Source organism: Rhododendron vialii, chromosome 3a (genome assembly GCF_030253575.1).
Source record: "Rhododendron vialii isolate Sample 1 chromosome 3a, ASM3025357v1".
Lineage (NCBI taxonomy): Eukaryota > Viridiplantae > Streptophyta > Magnoliopsida > Ericales > Ericaceae > Rhododendron > Rhododendron vialii.
Window position 1 is genome coordinate 33403338 of NC_080559.1, and position 18898 is coordinate 33422235.

Genomic DNA, 18898 nt, shown 5'->3' on the forward strand with positions numbered 1-18898 from the left:
TACTTGAAGGTTAGACTAATCTTTAAAAGATTACAACTTGTAAGTCTTGCGGGTGCTTACAAGAACCGAATGCCTCTAGCTTTCCCGAGGAGCTAGCACAACCGCAAGAATTTTCTCCGAAAACTTCTCAAAAACAATAACACCCAAATTCCAACCCGAATTTGGTCTTCTAAGCTTTCAAGTGTTTGACTCAAACACTCACTTAGGAAATACAAGTATGTGAAGAAGGTATGAAAATTATCGCTCACGACTTGTACAAATTTTCTCTCAAGAATAATATGAAAGTGGAAACAATGAGAATTTTTGGCTTTGATCTTTTGAGAATTTGCTCTTGCAATAATATGGAATGTTGTAGCTTGTGTATGTACTCATTAATGAGTTCTTGATGCCTTATATAGCCATCCATATGCTTCCTAGCCGTTGGAAACTAGCCGTTGGAACTAGCCGTTGGAAACTAGCCGTTGGAAACTAGCCGTTTGAAACTAGCCGTTGGAAACTAGCCGTTGGAAACTAGCCGTTGGAAACTAGCCGTTTGAAACTAGCCGTTGGAAACTAGCCGTTTGAAACTAGCCGTTTGATAGAGTGGTCATCCGGGTGGTCGTCCGGTTGTCACAGCTTTCTGTTCAGACAGCCGGCTTGTCAGCCGGTTCGTCAACCTGTGGCTCACAATTTTATCTAAATAAACCGTTAAAGCATGTATTGAGCTCAATAAAGTCTTTGTAAATATAAATCATGAATCCAAGAGACTTTATGCTATATTTCAAGGTCACGAAAATATTTAATTCGGGAATCGACTTTTCGATAATTTTGTATTTGCCGAATAAAAATATCATTGAATTAATCATCAAAATAATTAATAGAGATGCATATAAATTTTCACAAATTATAATGCATACATTTTTCAACAATCTCCCCCTTTTTGATGATGACACAAAATGATAGTTTTTATTCAAGTAGGAGTTATGCCAATCTCCCCCTTAATACATGCACCAAAGCAGTTATCTATGATCAACGAGTAATAGCAATAATCATCAGATCATAGCAAGCAATTTTTTAAATTTGCCCAAAATGGCAAGATAGATCAATTAAAACTTGGCTTTTTCTCCCCCTGTGACATCATAAAAAAAACTAAAAAGAGAAAAACAATAGGGCCATGGTTCCAGCACCATGCCGCTCTTGCCCTGTAGCACTCTATCTTCGTTCATTGAGAGCTTGGCGTCCTTGATTTTCGTATTCTCGAATAATGGCTGCTACAACGGCAGCTATAATGCCAATCCAATACCACAGAGTATCCACATTTACATTCCATCCGAACCATGGTGGTATTCTCATGGTAAGTAACGCACACAGCAGAATGAAGATAAAGAGTTGCATCCAAATGGTTTGGATAAACAACCTGAACTCTGCTCGTTCGGCATCTCTTTCGTAAAACTCAAACGGTAACCCTTGCGGTATGTTTGCCATTGCTCGATTTGGAAGGATAGAGATTTGGAGAGATTTAGGCCGAGAGAGAAGGAGAGATAGATAGATGAAGAGATAGAGATTGTGTTGTTGAATTTATAGAGTATGAGATTGCCGAATTGTTTGAAATGCTGCGCCGAAAGAGAGATAGATGAAGAGATAGAGATAGGATAGGGGTGGCGGTAGAGATGCGGCGCCGAAAGAGATAAGAATAGGGGATGCGGCCGAATTGTTTGAAATTTGAGATTGAGGATAGGGGATGCGGCGCCAATTAGGACAAGAATAGGGGAAGAAAATTGTGTTCGGGTGTTTATTGTTGTGTCCCCTTAATACATGCTCCCCCTAAAAGAGAGCTTTTTAAAGAATGCGAGGGGTATTACCGAGAATGATTATCCCTGCAAGCTTAGAGACAAGAAATTCATATCGGCGAAGTATATAAGAGACAATTTAAGCACTAAGCCATGAAGTTCATACAAACTAAGTGTAACAGACTTAATAAATCAGAGTTAGCAACGCAAAAGCTTGAATAAGTCTCAACCTCACGGTTGTCCGGTTGGACATCCGCTTGGACATCCGACTGACAAATGCAGGTTAAGTCCAGAAATCGTTTAAGAGGAGTAACATTAAAGACCATAAAACTGATTTTCTTCATACCAAACACAGGAAAATGAAACATATGATAAAATGTTTGGAGGGTGATTTCTTTATCAAGATCATTTGTACTCTCCATCAAGTATGATATTTATGAATTCAATCAACTCAACATTGAATCAAAAAAAAAACTTTTGACATCAAGAACACAACTTTTTCATAAATGATTAGACATGCCGAGTTCTCGTCGAATGAAACAAAATTGTTCTTCACCAAGGGGTTTTGTGAAAATGTCCGCCAATTGCTTGTCGGTACTAATAAAGTTAAGTTCAATATCCCCTTTTTGAACATGATCTCTTATAAAATGATGTCTAATCTCAATATGTTTTGTTCGAAAATGTTGAATTGGATTCTTGGTTAAGCTAATTGCACTAGTATTATCACATTTAATAGGAATATGATCATATTGCAAATTGAAATCCTCCATTTGTTGTTTGATCCACAATATTTGGGCACAACAACTTCCGGCCGCTACATATTCCGCCTCGGCGGTAGATAGAGCTACGGAATTTTGTTTCTTGCTATGCCAAGACACTAGAGAGTGCCCTAGAAATTGGCAAGTCCCACTTGTACTTTTACGATCAACTTTGAAACCTCCAAAATCCGCATCTGAATAACCAATTAAATCAAATGCAACTCCACGTGGATAAAACAATCCTAAGTCATGAGAACCGCCAACATATTTAAAGATACGTTTAATAGCTTTTAAATGCGATTCTTTAGGACATGATTGAAATCTAGCACACATGCAAACACTAAACATTATATCCGGTCTACTTGCAGTGAGATAAAGTAATGAGCCGATCATACCTCGATACATCTTTTCATTGACGGCCTTACCATTCTCATCTTTGTCTAGCTTAGTTGATGTGCTCATTGGTGTGCTCGTTGGCTTTGATCCTTCCATGCCAAACTTCTTAATAAGTTCTTTCGCATACTTGGCTTGGTTGATTAGGATCCCCTCATTAGTTTGCTTGATTTGAAGTCCGAGGAAGAAGTTAAGCTCCCCCATCATACTCATTTCAAATTCACCTTGCATACACTTAGCAAACTCTTTGCACATATTATCATTAGTGGCACCAAAGACAATATCATCAACATATATTTGAATAATGAGCATATCTTTACCTTTGGCTTTAATGAAAAGAGTAGTATCAATTTTTCCACGAGTAAAGCCATTGTCAAGCAAGAATGAACTAAGTCTATCATACCATGCACGTGGTGCTTGCTTCAAACCATATAAAGCTTTTGAGAGTTTAAAAACATGATCGGGGTATACATGATCTTCAAAGCCGGGAGGTTGTTTGACATAAACTTCTTCATTTATGAACCCATTCAAAAATGCACTTTTCACATCCATTTGATAAAGCTTGAAATTTTTGAAAGATGCAAAGGCAAGTAATATGCGAATAGCCTCTAATCTAGCTACCGGTGCAAAAGTTTCTTCAAAATCAATACCTTCTTCTTGATTATAACCTTGAGCAACAAGTCTAGCTTTATTCCTAACAATATTTCCGGATTCATCTAGCTTGTTACGAAAAATCCATTTAGTACCTATAATAGTGTGATCAAGAGGCTTAGGTACTAATGCCCAAACTTTATTCCTTTCAAATTGATTTAACTCATCTTGCATGGCCAAAATCCAATTTTCATCATCTTGAGCTTCCGGAAAGTTTTTAGGCTCAATTTGAGAAACAAAAGCTTGATTTTCACAAAAATTTCTATGAGACGAGCGAGTGGTTACCCCTTTCGAAACTTCTCCAAGAATCAAGTCCTTTGGATGGTTTTGCACGAATCTCCAATCCTTGGAAAGATCTTGGTTGTCTCCCATGGCATCTTGAGGTTGATTAATAACTTCATCTTCTTTGATTTGAGAGCTTTCTACTTGAGTATCACCATCAACTTTTTCTTGAATTGTCAAGTCATGAATCTTATGTGTAATCTCTAAGTCATCATTATCAACAACATCCTTAGTAGCACAAGGATTAGATTCATCAAAGGAAACGTGAATAGATTCTTCAACAAGATTAGTGCGCTTATTATAAATTCTATATGCTTTGCTAGTAAGAGAGTAACCAATAAAGATGCCTTCATCCGATTTTGAATCAAATTTACCCAAGTTATCTTTTCCATTGTTTAATACATAACATTTACAACCGAAGGCATGAAAGTAATTAATATTGGGTATTCTACCATTCCAAAGCTCATAAGGAGTTTTCTTGAGGATAGGCCTAATTAAAACTCGATTCAAAATATAGCATGAGGTATTAACGGCTTCCGCCCAAAAATATTTTGGCAAAGAGTTTTCACAAAGCATAGTGCGGGCCATTTCTTCCAAAGTACGATTCTTTCTCTCAACTACTCCATTTTGTTGAGGAGTACGAGGTACGGAAAAGTTATGACCAATACCATGTTCATCACAAAACTTTTCATATAAAGAATTGTCAAGTTCTTTTCCATGATCCGTACGAATGTTAGAAATAACAAAACCTTTTTCATTTTGAACTCTTCTACAAAGTTTAGTGAAATTATGATAAGCCTCATTCTTATGAGCTAGGAACATCACCCATGTATATCTAGAGAAATCATCAACAACAACAAGACAATAATAGTTTCCACAAAGACTTGGAGAGCGAGTTGGTCCAAACAAATCCATATGAAGTAATTGCAAAGGTCTAGTAGTTGAAACAACATTTTTGGACTTAAAAGAAGCCTTGGTTTGTTTTCCTTGTTGGCAAGGACCACAAAGTCTATCTTTTTCAAATTTGATTTTAGGAAGACCTTTTACCAAATTTTTTCTAGAGAGTTTTGAAATAGCATCCATACTTGCATGTCCTAGGCGCCTATGCCAAAGCCAACTATTTTCACTCAAAGCGGAAAAACATTTTATATCACAATTACTTAAATCATTGAGATTAAAAACATATACATTTTCAAGTCTTTGTCCAACGAAGAGTGTCTTGTTGCTTTTGACATTTTCAATGATACATTTGGATTTTTCAAAGATAACACGATTTCCTCTATCACATAATTGACTTATGCTAAGAAGATTGTGTTTTAAACCACTAACAAGTAAAACATCTTCAATAATAGGAGAATTACCTATATCACCGATTCCTATGATTTTGCCTTTGTTGTTGTCTCCAAATGTGACATGTCCACCATCTTTAGACGAAAGAGAATTGAAAGCCCTCTTGTCACCGGTCATGTGTCTTGAACATCCACTATCAAGGTACCAACTTCCTTCCTTGAGAGAACTTTTGAAGCATACCTACAATAGCACATCAATTCTTGACTTTTGGTACCCAAATCATCTTGGGTCCTTGAAGGTTAGCATTGATACGGTTCTTAGGAACCCAAACCTTTTTTGCATTAGAAGATGAGTATCCTTTCATAGGACATGTAGGAGAAATATGACCAATTTTACCACAATAATGACATGTCAATTTAGAATGGTTAGAAGGAGGAACATCTTTTCCAAAAAGATTTTTGTGTTGAGTGGGATTATAACCAATTCCGGCCTTGTGAAAAGAAACCATTTGTTTTCCAAGAAGAATGTCTAAACTTTCTTTTCCATTAGTGAGTTTTGAAAGAGAATTAGTTAAATCATCAATTTGTTTTTCTAAAGATTCGTTTTTGGAAGTATCCTTCAAATACTCTTTTTCTTTTGCCAAAGAGGTTCTTAAACTTTCATTTTCTTCCTCCAAAATATCTTTCTCTTCAATTAAATCATCCATTTCTAGTGAGAGATCTTTAGCAACCTTTTTAAGAAATTTGTTTTTAGAAACAACCTTTTCAAATTCTACTTTCAACTCTTTATAGGCAATAAACAATTCATCAAAGGAATAGGATGAGTCGAGATCTACCTCGTTTTCTTCGATGGCCATGAAACACAAGTTAGCGACCTCTTGTTGCTCATCGTCCTCATCGGAGCTACTATCGTCACTATTGTCCCATGTGGCCATCATAGCTCTCCTTTTGTCCTTCTTTGAATATTTTTTGGCATATGGACATTCACTTTTGATGTGGCCGGGCTTCTTGCACTCGTAGCAAATGATTGGATCCTTTTTGCTACTTTCTTCTTTGCCTCCATCTTTTCTTGAAAATCCTCTACCTTTGCGAGATGCTCTATTTTTGAGGAGTTTCTTGAACGTTTTTGTGATGAGCGCCATTTCATCATCCTCACTTTCGTTGCTTGAATCCTCCTTGCTTTTTGATTTGCTTGTTGTACTTTTGAAGGCAAGATCCTTAACTTTCTTCTCTTTTTCACCCTTGAGGTTGTGATGCATTTCCTCCGTCATGAGAGATCCCATGAGCTTGTCCATCGTGTATTTTGAGAAATCTTTGGATTGTAGGATGATGGAGGTGGTAGTGTCCCAATTGGTTGGCATGGAACGGAGCACCTTCCTTGTCATTTCGGATTGACTGTAAATCTTTCCAAGAGCTTTTAAACCGTTAGTAATACTAGCAAATCTAGCAAACATTTGAGATATAGATTCATCCGGTTTCATTTTGAAGAGCTCATAGCTATGCACAAGAATATCAATTTTGGACTCCTTAACTTGACTATCTCCTTCATGTGACATTTCTAACTTATCCCATATTTCTTTAGCCGATTCACATGCGGAAACACAATCATATTCATTGGGAGTAATAGCACAAAAAAGAAGGTTCATAGCTCTATAGTTCTTTTCTATTGAAGCCTTTTCCGAATGACTCCACTCATTATCTGATTTAGGCATAGTCTCTTCCCCAACTTTCTTAGTAGGAATAATGGGACCATTTTTGATAATTTTCCATAGATCATAATCCGTGGATTGAATAAAGATCATCATTCTATTTTTCCAATGAGAGTAATTTTCTCCGGTGAACAAGGGAGGTCTATTGGACGATTGACCTTCGATACAAGAAACATTACTAGTGGTTGCCATGGATCTTAACTCTTAGATGGTTAAATCTACAAACAAGAGCCGAGGCTCTGATACCAATTGTTACCCAAATTATGCAACCTAGAGGGGGGGGTGAATAGGATTGCTAGTAATAATTACCAATAAAAATTTATCTCTAACAATATATGCAAACAATAAGTATGCAATCAAAATAGAGAGATAGAGAGATAGAACCCGTTTATAGTGGTTCGGTCCGGATTTGTCCACGGTCCGGCCCTACTCCACTTCTCCTCAAGCAATTACTTGAAGGTTAGACTAATCTTTAAAAGATTACAACTTGTAAGTCTTGCGGGTGCTTACAAGAACCGAATGCCTCTAGCTTTCCCGAGGAGCTAGCACAACCGCAAGAATTTTCTCCGAAAACTTCTCAAAAACAATAACACCCAAATTCCAACCCGAATTTGGTCTTCTAAGCTTTCAAGTGTTTGACTCAAACACTCACTTAGGAAATACAAGTATGTGAAGAAGGTATGAAAATTATCGCTCACGACTTGTACAAATTTTCTCTCAAGAATAATATGAAAGTGGAAACAATGAGAATTTTTGGCTTTGATCTTTTGAGAATTTGCTCTTGCAATAATATGGAATGTTGTAGCTTGTGTATGTACTCATTAATGAGTTCTTGATGCCTTATATAGCCATCCATATGCTTCCTAGCCGTTGGAAACTAGCCGTTGGAACTAGCCGTTGGAAACTAGCCGTTGGAAACTAGCCGTTTGAAACTAGCCGTTGGAAACTAGCCGTTGGAAACTAGCCGTTGGAAACTAGCCGTTTGAAACTAGCCGTTGGAAACTAGCCGTTTGAAACTAGCCGTTGGAAACTAGCCGTTTGATAGAGTGGTCATCCGGGTGGTCGTCCGGTTGTCACAGCTTTCTGTTCAGACAGCCGGCTTGTCAGCCGGTTCGTCAACCTGTGGCTCACAATTTTATCTAAATAAACCGTTAAAGCATGTATTGAGCTCAATAAAGTCTTTGTAAATATAAATCATGAATCCAAGAGACTTTATGCTATATTTCAAGGTCACGAAAATATTTAATTCGGGAATCGACTTTTCGATAATTTTGTATTTGCCGAATAAAAATATCATTGAATTAATCATCAAAATAATTAATAGAGATGCATATAAATTTTCACAAATTATAATGCATACATTTTTCAACAAGTCACATATGAAACGTAACATATTTTGATTAAAAATCGTAAGATACTCAAACAATAAAAATAAGCAATTACTTTCGTCCGACGTCAATTAAGTGCTCAACTCCCTCTAATACCACACGTTTGTATATCTCACATCAATATATAGGGGTGCAAAGAGCATGGGGCATCGATTTGTTGAATTTGTATCGATTTCGGTATTTTTGTGTGTGGAACAAAGTGTCGGTCAAGAGTAAAAAGAAGGTGGCTCAGAAGAAGGCAGCGGCGGCCTCCAAGAGAGGATACCAAAAATTGATTATACATTGTCCATCATACAACAACTACTCCATTCTTGTAAACTTGTTTTTCTTTTTCGTTTTATACGTTTTTTCTAAATTTTTTTAAAATTTGCAATATTTTATCAATTAATCATTCTTCTTGACGAAAGGAGTTTAAATAATATAAAATTATGATCAAAAGCAAAAAAAAAAATCACTAAAGAAAAAAAATATAAAATAGTTGTTTTATTTGTCTAACGTGTTGTCTTAATTGAATTTTTATCAACATCGCCCCATATTTTATACTTTTCCGATTCATCTCGACAAGACGAACGATTAACTCAGGCGTGTTGTGCGGCCATCCGAACCATCCGTTCGGCGATTTAATGGTCTAAATTTCATCTCGGCAGTGGACGATCAAATGATACACCGTGCCGAGATGAGATCTAGACCATGTTCTGCGCCACCCGCACAAACACCATCCCCAGTGCTCCACTTTCTTGTTTATCAAGCAGGCAAACACTTTAAATTACTATTACTAATATATTTTGGGGTATAGAACCCCCCAATTAACATAGTCCTAGTGGAATGTAAAACGAAAAATATCAATAATGGAAGCGAAATTGGTGAAAACTGGTTTTCCAATGGTAACCTGCAGTAAGATATAACTGAAACGGTGGAGATTGTTATCAAGGTTAAATAAGGTGTCATTCCGCTAATTTTTTTATTTTTTAAGTGTAGTACATTCAAATTTTCGTTTTATGAGACAAGTAGGTATCTTAGCCCAAAAGGCCTAGAAAAAAGAAAAATAGGTTCCGGCTGCATTCTCTTGAATTTAACTTAAATTTGAAAATTTTGTCCTTACTTGAATTTTTTTTGTATTTGCTAGTTTTACGCCAAACATTTGTAGGATTTTTTTTGGTCGTCTCGACGAGAGAAATCGAAAAAGTAAAAAAAATTTACTTTTGTCCAAGTATTTTTGAAATATAAACAATTTTTAGCAAAAAAAATAAATTAAAAAACAAAATTTACAAATTTAGGTTAAGTTCAAGAGAACGAGCCTACGTAACAATCCAAGAACATTGGCAGCACGATCAGCTCCCACGTCCACTTCCCAGCTTCACTAAACATTCGTACCGTTTTCATTCTTGTGGTCATTATTAATTGAGTAAATTAACAGAATCACCCCGGGGTTTTTTAGATTGCCTCCTCACTTTTGTGGAAATTACAGAATATCCCCTATCTCATATAAAAAATTACACTACTTTTTTTTTTTGTCGTGATGTAGTCTCTAACATCTCCAACCATGGCTTCACGTAGGGGGATGCCGAATTTTTAAGAAGCCTTACGTGACAATCCGACATGTTAAAATTTGACATCTTCAAAATACCAACTTCAACCGACATTTCAAATTTAGTAGTATTTTATTAGAAAGTTTTGAAGAGTAAACTAGTGAAATTTTTTATTGACACCACGTGTCAAATTTGGCATGAGAGTGGGAAAGCCAAATGATACCTAAGTATTTAACATTTTGGTTGAAATTGCTTCACATGCGAATTGTTCGACTTGGTATGCCATGTCACATATGACATTCTTGATCGGAGATGCTGATGTTCGGCTTAATAAGACAAATGACATTTTTTTTTGTTTTTATTCAATTTTTTTTCGTATTTGTTAGTTTTTTATCGACTTTTTATAGATTATTGTTTCATCATGATAAGAGGAATTTAAAAAGTACAAAATTGTGATCGAAATTTAATTTTTTTTGAATAAAAATGAAAAAATTGATTTATTTTTATTTTTATTCAAAAAATTCAGGTTTCAATCATTTTTTTTACTTTTTAAATTCATCTCATCATAAAAAAACAGTAATTCACAAAAAAAATTTGATAAAAAACTCACAAAAGCAATTTTTTTTAAATAAAGACAAAAAAAATTTATTTGCCTTATTAAGCCGAACACCCGTAAAGTGAAACAAACAGGCGTTTTGCCTTTCAAATCGGAAAAGATGGGGAAAAAACACAAAAGAAACGCGCTTTCATAAAGAAGAAGAATGTGGGTCCAGTACGGACCCAATAATATCTTTCCGTACGTAACTGCCTTGACTTATCCATATTCCATACTGATTCCCACGACGACTCCGGTCACTTTTAGGGTCCTGATCCACTGCATGCATCCCTATTGTGTTCATATGCTGGACCCACCTAGGCTATATATTTTCTTCACAATCTCACCTACGCCGTTCGTATCTTATCTTAAATTAGTGTTTGTCCGTGACTACGGCACTATGCATCTTGGTTGAAATTGAAATTACCCTTTGAATCTTAATAGTGGCCCAAAATATTATTTCAATTTGTAGGTAGCTAAAATTTTTTAGGTAGTTCCAAATTGCTGGAAATTAACCCATTTTTCTTGAATGCGCGAAGATTTTTTTTATTGATATAAAAAAAAGGATTACCCCGCGACAATCATCTGCAACTCAGCACAAATTTGATAAAATAAAAAAGGAACAGTACAAAGCAAAAAAGGAAAAGAGTTTTCAGATCACAACCCGACACAAAATGTGCATAAACCCAACTAAGAGATAGAAGAGCACAAACCAACTTGAAGTATTGATCCAAAATGAGCCCCTGTCTTGAAGCATGAACGGCCAATGTGGTTCAAAAGACCATCATACAAAAACTATTCGATCATACAATTGTTAATGGTCGATCAATTTGATGGTTTTAAAGACCTTACATACTCTGCATAGGCAACAAGATGAACAGTACAGATTATATATAATAATTAATTTGTGTAAATCCATAATGGGAGGCGCTAGAGTTATGCGAGACGATCTTACGAGATAATTGCTCTCCATTCCTTCTTCCTCTTAACTTCCTTTCTTTAGAGCAACTTTATCAGTTGAGGTAAAATAGGCTATTTTACCTGAGCAAAACCTTCAAATGAGCACTACACTGGATTAGGTAAAGGCTTAGCTAAAATCCATCTATGAGCAGTGCTTAGGTAAATATACCTAAGCACTATTCACCATGTATGTATATTTTATTAATTGTTCTCTCTCTCTCCCCCTCTCTCTCTTCTTAGAAAATAAAAGTAATAATATTTTAATAAAGAATAGGTTAAATAGATAGTATTGGTGTAATGTTGAGAGAGATATGAGTAGATAAAATGAAAAAATGCACTGTTTACTAGCATTTTTACATAAGAACTGATAAACAACCTTTAAAGCTATTTTTCTAACCAAAGTGAGAAATTTCCTGTTGCAGCAACATAGGTAAACTGTTAGGTATTATTCCTTTGTTTACAGTTATTAGCTTCTTCTACCTAGCAACTATTCACAAAGTACTCATTATTTTAATATTTCCTTTCTCTTTTGCCTTCTCTCTCTCACTCCCCTCCCTATCTTCTATTAAAGAAAAAATTATATTTTAATTAGTATTAGATAAAATAGATAATGTTAATATAGTTGTGAAAAAAAAAAATTAATAAGTAAAATAAAATTGAAAACTGTTCAAAAGGCGGTATACATTTTCCCCGGTAAACTTGCTCTTATCCCACTAGTTCACTACTCTCCTTTTCTTTTGAATTTGATGAGATGATGATTGGTCGGTCCCACTCTCCTCTCTACTTGCAAATCGATCATTCTAGATCCCACCAGATTACTTCCACCTCACTGTTCAATGCTTAGCCCCCACGGAAAGCCCATTTTCGTCATTCCACCCCGAACTTTTCGCCCTGTATAAAATAGTACTACCCACTTCGCTCTTTAACATCACACGCTACTATCAGCACTGATCAGTGAGAGAGAGAGTGTTAAGTCTTCTTTGATCAGATTTCCAAAAAATGGATCGAAACAGTTACAACAACAACAACCGTGGAACCGGAAATCCCGGCCGAGGCCGCGGCCGCAACGGCGACGGCGGAGGGAGAGGAGGGGGTACAGGTTGGGGTGGTCCGGCCCAGTCCGGTGGCCAACAGTGGGCCGATAGGTACGGTGGCCAGGTGGGTCCGGGCGTGGGGTCCTACAGGCCACAGCAACAACAGACTGGTGGTCAGATGGGCCATGGTGGTGGGTCCTACAGGCCACAACAGCAGCAGCAGAACGGTGGTCAAGGTGTGGGCCCCGCGAGAGTGGAGTCCGTCGGAGGCGGAGGAGGGGTGTGGAATGGGAGACCCGGTCTTCATACTCAGTCTCAGTCCCAGGCTCTTCTTCCTGGTGGATCCTACAGGCCGCAACAGCAGCAGAATGGTGGTCAAGGTGCGGGTCCTACCAGGGGGCAGGATATCGAAGTGAATGGAAGCGGTGGGCATGGCAGTGGAAGAGGAGGAGGGGGAGTGTGGAGTGGGAGACCTGGTCTTCACACTCAAGCTACTACTCAATCTCAGCCTCGAGCTCTTCCTGGTCTTCATACTCAAGCTACTACTCAATCTGAGCCTCGAGCCCTTCCTGGTATATTTCTGTTTTGCTTTAGATGTATATAACCTGCGTTGGGGTAACTGCACTTACTGTATGGTGATTTTGAAACCTTAAATGGAATTATGGGGGAAGCATGGTAATTGGGAACTAGGTTTTACAGCCCGTTTGGATTGAGGGATTTGATTAGAAAAGAAAATAACGGATTAGAGGTTTATGCCAAATCAATCATTTGAATGGAGTAATTTAATGGTAGATTTTGTGAGAATTTTTTGTGAGACTTGGTGAGAAAGGGCTCCTGTTTCTTATCACATCATTTCTTATAATTCAAAGAGGCAGTTAGGAAATGCATTTTACTCTGGATTCACCCAGAAAATACCCAAAATTGATGTGTACATAGTGTAAATTTTAGATTGGGTTATGTGGGCCGAGCACAGTGTTGATCTGGTCTATAGATTTCATTTATGCGGTGAAAGTTTGGGTAGGTTATTCTTGGTTTGATGTGGGTATAAGATTGTTATGTAATTGGTTGTATTCGGGTCTTGTTAAGGTTGTCTTGGGATCGTGGATTTCTGGAGAGTTTTATGCCAGAAGCTAGAAGTGTGGAAGCTAGAAGTGTGGGAAAAAGAAAGATAGGGAAACTAGTGACGAATTTGGGATGGATGAGGAGTTGTTGGGTTTAAATGATTTGGCTGCTGGAATTAACAGTAGTTACAATATTTTTAGTGCAAGTGAAATGGTGAGAAATGATAAGCAGAGAAATTTGTCTGGTATATTTAGCTTACAAATTAGGTGAGAAACCAGGACAATGAGGATCCCCTGATTATGTTAATTCCATTTCTCAGAAACAAATGATGAGGGAATGTGAGGATGGTAACAGAAAGTCGTACTCGTGGGCCATTAAGTTACAAGCACAGAAACACGAGAACAAAAGATATACTGCTTTGGGGAAGCGAAGGAAATCCTCTATTGCTATTTCCATATTTCAGCACTAGACCTAGAAAGAGTTGTTTTTTTTTTTTTTGAATAAAACGCACATCAGTGTTTCTGTTATTGTTGCCCAAAAAATATGCAGAATGGGAATTTTTACCGTGGACCATCAAAATTTACCGGTGCGGAATGAGGATTTTTACGCTTCATTCTCACCCTCTCTGCCACATATCTTTGTTACTATAAACTGCTCTGGACTCTTGCCCTAAAAGCTTTGAGTCCTCCACCTCTGTAGGAGGCCGTTTTCTGTACTTTTGAGATTACGAGACATCTTATAACTCAACCCTTTCTTTCCTTTCTCCTCAACAAATTTTCCAAACATATTGGGTGAATATTTACGTTAGCTAAGTGATTTATTTGGGGAAACAAACAAATTTTCCTCTGGAAATTTTTCCTCATTTGAGTTTTTGTTGTTGTGTGTGTGATTCAAGATGGATTCTAGTGTTACAGTAACAGTTGCATCCCCTCTCTTGATGAAGCAGCTTTTTATGAATTGGTCTCTTGAATTTTGCATTGTCCTCTTAGCTTTGGATTTATGTCGCCTTGCGAAATCAAGTACAACATTTTCTTGACTTTCATTTGTCTATTTGTATCCAGAAATACACTCAATGTATTTCATATTTGTTATGGGTGGGGAACTTAGGCAATATGCATCACTTGAGTAGTTAGATGAAACATATCACAAGTTTCGAGGAAAAGAAATTTAGATAGGAAATGAAAGCAATTAGTTTGCCTGCTTGTCGTTTTCTCTTTTCAGGTTTACACTATATTAATTGGCTACAATGTGTTTTCTTTAGCATTAGTTTGCTTGTATTGTCGTGGAATTGAATGTGTTTTTGTTGTTATCGTATTCATATTAACTTCAATCGGGATGCTCTACTTGGAATTGACTGTGTTTTTGCAAATGATTGACGAAGTCTTTCTGTTCTCTGTTATAACAGATATTGAGTCTTTGCAAATTTCTGAAAAAAAGCCTCCACTCGCTCTTTCTGAAGATACAGAGAATAGAATTGTGCCCATAAACCGGCCTGATAGAGGGGGAACAGATGCTGCCTGGGAGGTCGGGCTCTTGGCCAACCATTTTCTAGTGAGTTTCAAGCCAGAAGGCACCATATTGCAGTATGATGTCAACGTCGAACCACAAATGTCTCGTGGCCCACAACGTACAAAGAATTTTATACCAAAAATGGATCATCGTCGGATATTGGACAAGCTTTTTTCTGATGACAGCACCCGATTACCAGACCAAAAGACTGCTTATGATGGAAGGAGATTCATCTTCAGTAAAGTGCCACTGCCCACTGGGCAGTTTGGTGGGGAAGACATGGAGAATCACCGCTCTCCTATATTTACTACTACGTTAGTGAATGAGCTGAGTTATGCCAAGCTAAAGGATTACATAAGTGGAAATCACCGTGATGATCCCCGCGATATTTTGCAAGGAATGGATTTGGTTATGAAGGAGAATCCATCTAGCCATAGGATCTCTGTTGGTCGGAGCTTCTATTCTAATCAATTCAGACAATCAGATGACCTTAAGTGCGGGGTTGCAGCGTTTAGAGGGTTCCAACAGAGCCTGAAGCCCACTTCTCAGGGTCTAGCCTTATGTTTGGACCATGAAGCGATGCCATTTTGCAAGCAGATCTCAGTCGTAGACTTCCTTAAGGAGAATGTCCGGGGTTTCCATAAAGTAAAAGATGTGTGGGAGTTGAAAAAAGATGTGGAAAAAGCATTAAGAGGGCTGAAAGTCTACGTAACTCATCGGAACACAAAGCAGAAGTTCCAGATAGCTGGGCTGTCCGATTGTCCAACGCGAGATATTTCATTCCCTCTAGAAGATCTAGAGCAAACGGGGCCACCAAGGAAAATTGGACTTTTGGAATATTTCTGGGAGAAATATAAGAAGAAGATATTGTTCGATGATATTCCCTCTTTGGATCTGGGAAAAGCCAATTATGTTCCTATGGAATTCTGTATTTTGGTGGAGGGTCAGAGGTACCCAAAGGAGAAATTGCCCAGAGATAAAGGCTTCTTGTTGAAGAAGATATCAATGCCTTCACCCGAGGAGAGAAAGAGCATTATCTGTGAGATTGTGCAAGCCAAGGATGGACCTTGCGGGTATGATCTTTAACTAAATCCTCATCCTATCTTCATTAATTATTGTCCCACACTCATATTTTCATGTCAGTTCTTCTATAAGGGTATTGTGAATTTGTAGTATGACGTGTTTTGTCTTTACAATGATTCTTCTATAGAAGTGTGTTTTTCCTTCTCTTATCTTTTATACTTTGTTCACGGTCATAACGAGATCCTGAGCGGGGGACTCTTTTGACCTGCCACAATGACAATTAGTAAAACCTGGGGTTCAACAGACCAGCGCCAGACCCTTTAAGCATTGATTATTTGCCATGTATTCCTCTCTGCATTGCTCCATGGCATGAATATGAAGTTATGGTTAATTTGTCAATATTGATCACGTTAGCTAATTGATCTGTTTCATATGTTAGGCCAGTGAATGGGGCATTTGTTTTATTTTGAGATGGAAATTTGGATTAGATTCCAGACTCGTTGACAACCTGGATAGAAATAATAAAAGATACAAAAAAAAAAAAAAAATTGGTGCAAAATCATTGGCTCACAAGTCACAAGTTCCCAATTTGCTGGAGGTAGGTTATCAGGACTATTCTGGATAAATAAGAACTTTCATGTGCCCATCACTATTATAGGAAATACTTATTTGTTTTGTGCGTTAATTTTCTTGATTTGTCAACTTGGTGGTCGCGTATACTATCTTCACATCGTTTATACTTGTCAAATGTGTTTGTATTGGTTCTGTGTTTGTTCATGGAGGACATCTAATCACCCTTTTTGTTCCTGCAGAAATGTTGTTAGGAATTTTGAAATTGCAGTTGATGAGAAGATGACTAGAGTAGTTGGCCGTGTCCTGGCGCCACCCGCTTTGAAGCTCCGTACTTCCACCGGCAAACCGCGAGTAATTAGACTTAACAGGGATCCGAGATGCCAGTGGAACCTACTTGGGAATTCAGTTGTGGAAGGCAAGGCCCTCAAGCGGTGGGCCCTGATAGATTTCACTGAACGCGACTGTTCTAGACTGAATGCTGATCTTTTTAAAAAGAATTTGATAAATAAATGCCGTGATCTAGGAATCCATGTGATGGAGCCAGTGGTGTCTCGTCTCAGGAGCATGCGTGACTTGTCTTCTGTTTTTGAAACTCAAGAATTAAGTGTTGTGACGGAGGCAAACAGGAAATGCCACGGCCGTTTACAGCTTTTTGTATGTGTAATGTCTGAAAAGCACGAGGGCAAAAAGATTCTGAAATGGGTCTCTGAGACAAAGATTGGAATTATGACTCAATGTTGCTTGGTCAGTCATGCCAACAACCCCAACGACAGAGAGAGCGACCAGTATCTTGCAAACCTTGCTCTGAAAATTAATGCTAAGCTTGGCGGTATCAATGTGGAACTAGCAGAACGGCTCCCTGGTTTCCCAGGCGAAGAACATGTCATGTTTATAGGCGCTGATGTCAATCACCCTGGGCCAGGAAACACAACCGGTCCATCTTTTGCTGCAGTGGTTGCTACCACCAACTGGCCCGCCGTCAGCCGCTGTGTTACCCGTATCTGCCCCCAGGATCACCGGAACGAAAGGATTGTTGATTTTGGGGCCACGTGTTTGGATCTAGTCAACACTTATGCTCGCCTCAACAAGGTCAAGCCGAAGAAAATCGTGGTTTTCCGCGATGGGGTAAGTGAAGGCCAGTTTGATATGGTTCTCAACAAAGAATTGCAAGATATGAAGAGTGCCATTTACGAAGATGATTATCGCCCAACCATCACTCTCATTGTCGCCCAGAAGCGTCACCTGACTCTAATTTTTGTCGAGAATGAGAGCGATGCAGGTCGATCTGGAAATGTGCCTCCGGGAACCGTGGTGGACACAAAGATCGTTCATCCCTTCAACTTTGATTTCTATCTCTGCAGCCAGTATGGCATGATTGGGACGAGCAAGGCGGCGCACTACACTGTCCTCTGGGATGAGCATAACTTCACCTCGGACCAGTTACAGAAGCTGGTATACCACCTTTGTTTCACCTCTGCCCGTTGCACCAAGCCGGTCTCGCTTGTTCCTCCGGTCTTCTATGCTGATCTTGTTGCGTATAGGGGCCGGATGTACCATGAGGCCGCCATGGAGTTGCAACCTGAAACTGCTGCTTCATCATCATCAACATCTGCTGCCTTACTGAATGAAGGGTTATACAAAGTGCACCCGGACCTCAAAAACGAAATGTTTTTCGTTTAAGTGAGCTGTCTCTAATCTCCGTTCTCTATTCTCCTTGAGGAGAATCGAAAAAGGAGATTATCTTACCGTTGCCCAAATGCAAGTTCAAATCTCCTTTCCTAAGCGCTAGAAAAGGATGTTTGTGCGTGAATCTAATTGGGTTTTCGTGTCACCAAACTGTTTATACATGACTCCATATAGGGGTTCATGTACTTCAGCAAACTATTCTCCTTGAGGAGAATAGAAAAAGGAGATTATCTTACCGCAAACCATTTATACATGACTTCATACCGGGGTTCATGTATTTCAATCGTGGGTTTTGTGTGTCTGCGGTTTATACATGACTCCATACAGGGGTTCATGTGCTTCAACCGTGGGTTTCGTGTCTCTATGGCTTTTACATGACTCCATACAGGGGTTTGTGTACTTCCTCCGTTTGTCTAGTATTGTCATCGTGCGTCTTGTTTTTCTGTAATAAGAGGTCCTAGTATCTACAGGATCTCATGGATCTGGTTTGTGTTTGAGGTCTTGTTTTACTGTATTTGGTGTCTTATTTCCTGATCCTTTAAGCCCATGTGGGGCTTTAACATCAGTGTAATAGTTCGTGTCTTGGGCTTGTTATGTTGTGTTTTCATGTATGCCGAGCAAACGATGGAATATTGCTTCCTTATATGTAAAATGTGTGATCCTGTGCGAAATTTCCTGATTAACTTTC

At 38.3% G+C, this 18898-nt stretch overlaps 1 protein-coding gene across 1 annotated transcript; it reads left to right on the forward strand.

The window, feature by feature from the left end:
- The first annotated feature begins 12252 nt into the window (after nucleotides 1-12252).
- Nucleotides 12253-18893, forward strand: LOC131320176 (protein argonaute 2-like). Its single transcript, XM_058350771.1, has 3 exons — nucleotides 12253-12929; nucleotides 14825-16001; nucleotides 16764-18893. The coding sequence occupies exons 1-3, from the start codon at nucleotides 12323-12325 to the stop codon at nucleotides 18202-18204; spliced, it is 3225 nt and encodes a 1074-aa protein (XP_058206754.1). The 5' UTR covers nucleotides 12253-12322; the 3' UTR covers nucleotides 18205-18893.
- The last annotated feature ends 5 nt before the right edge of the window (nucleotides 18894-18898 follow it).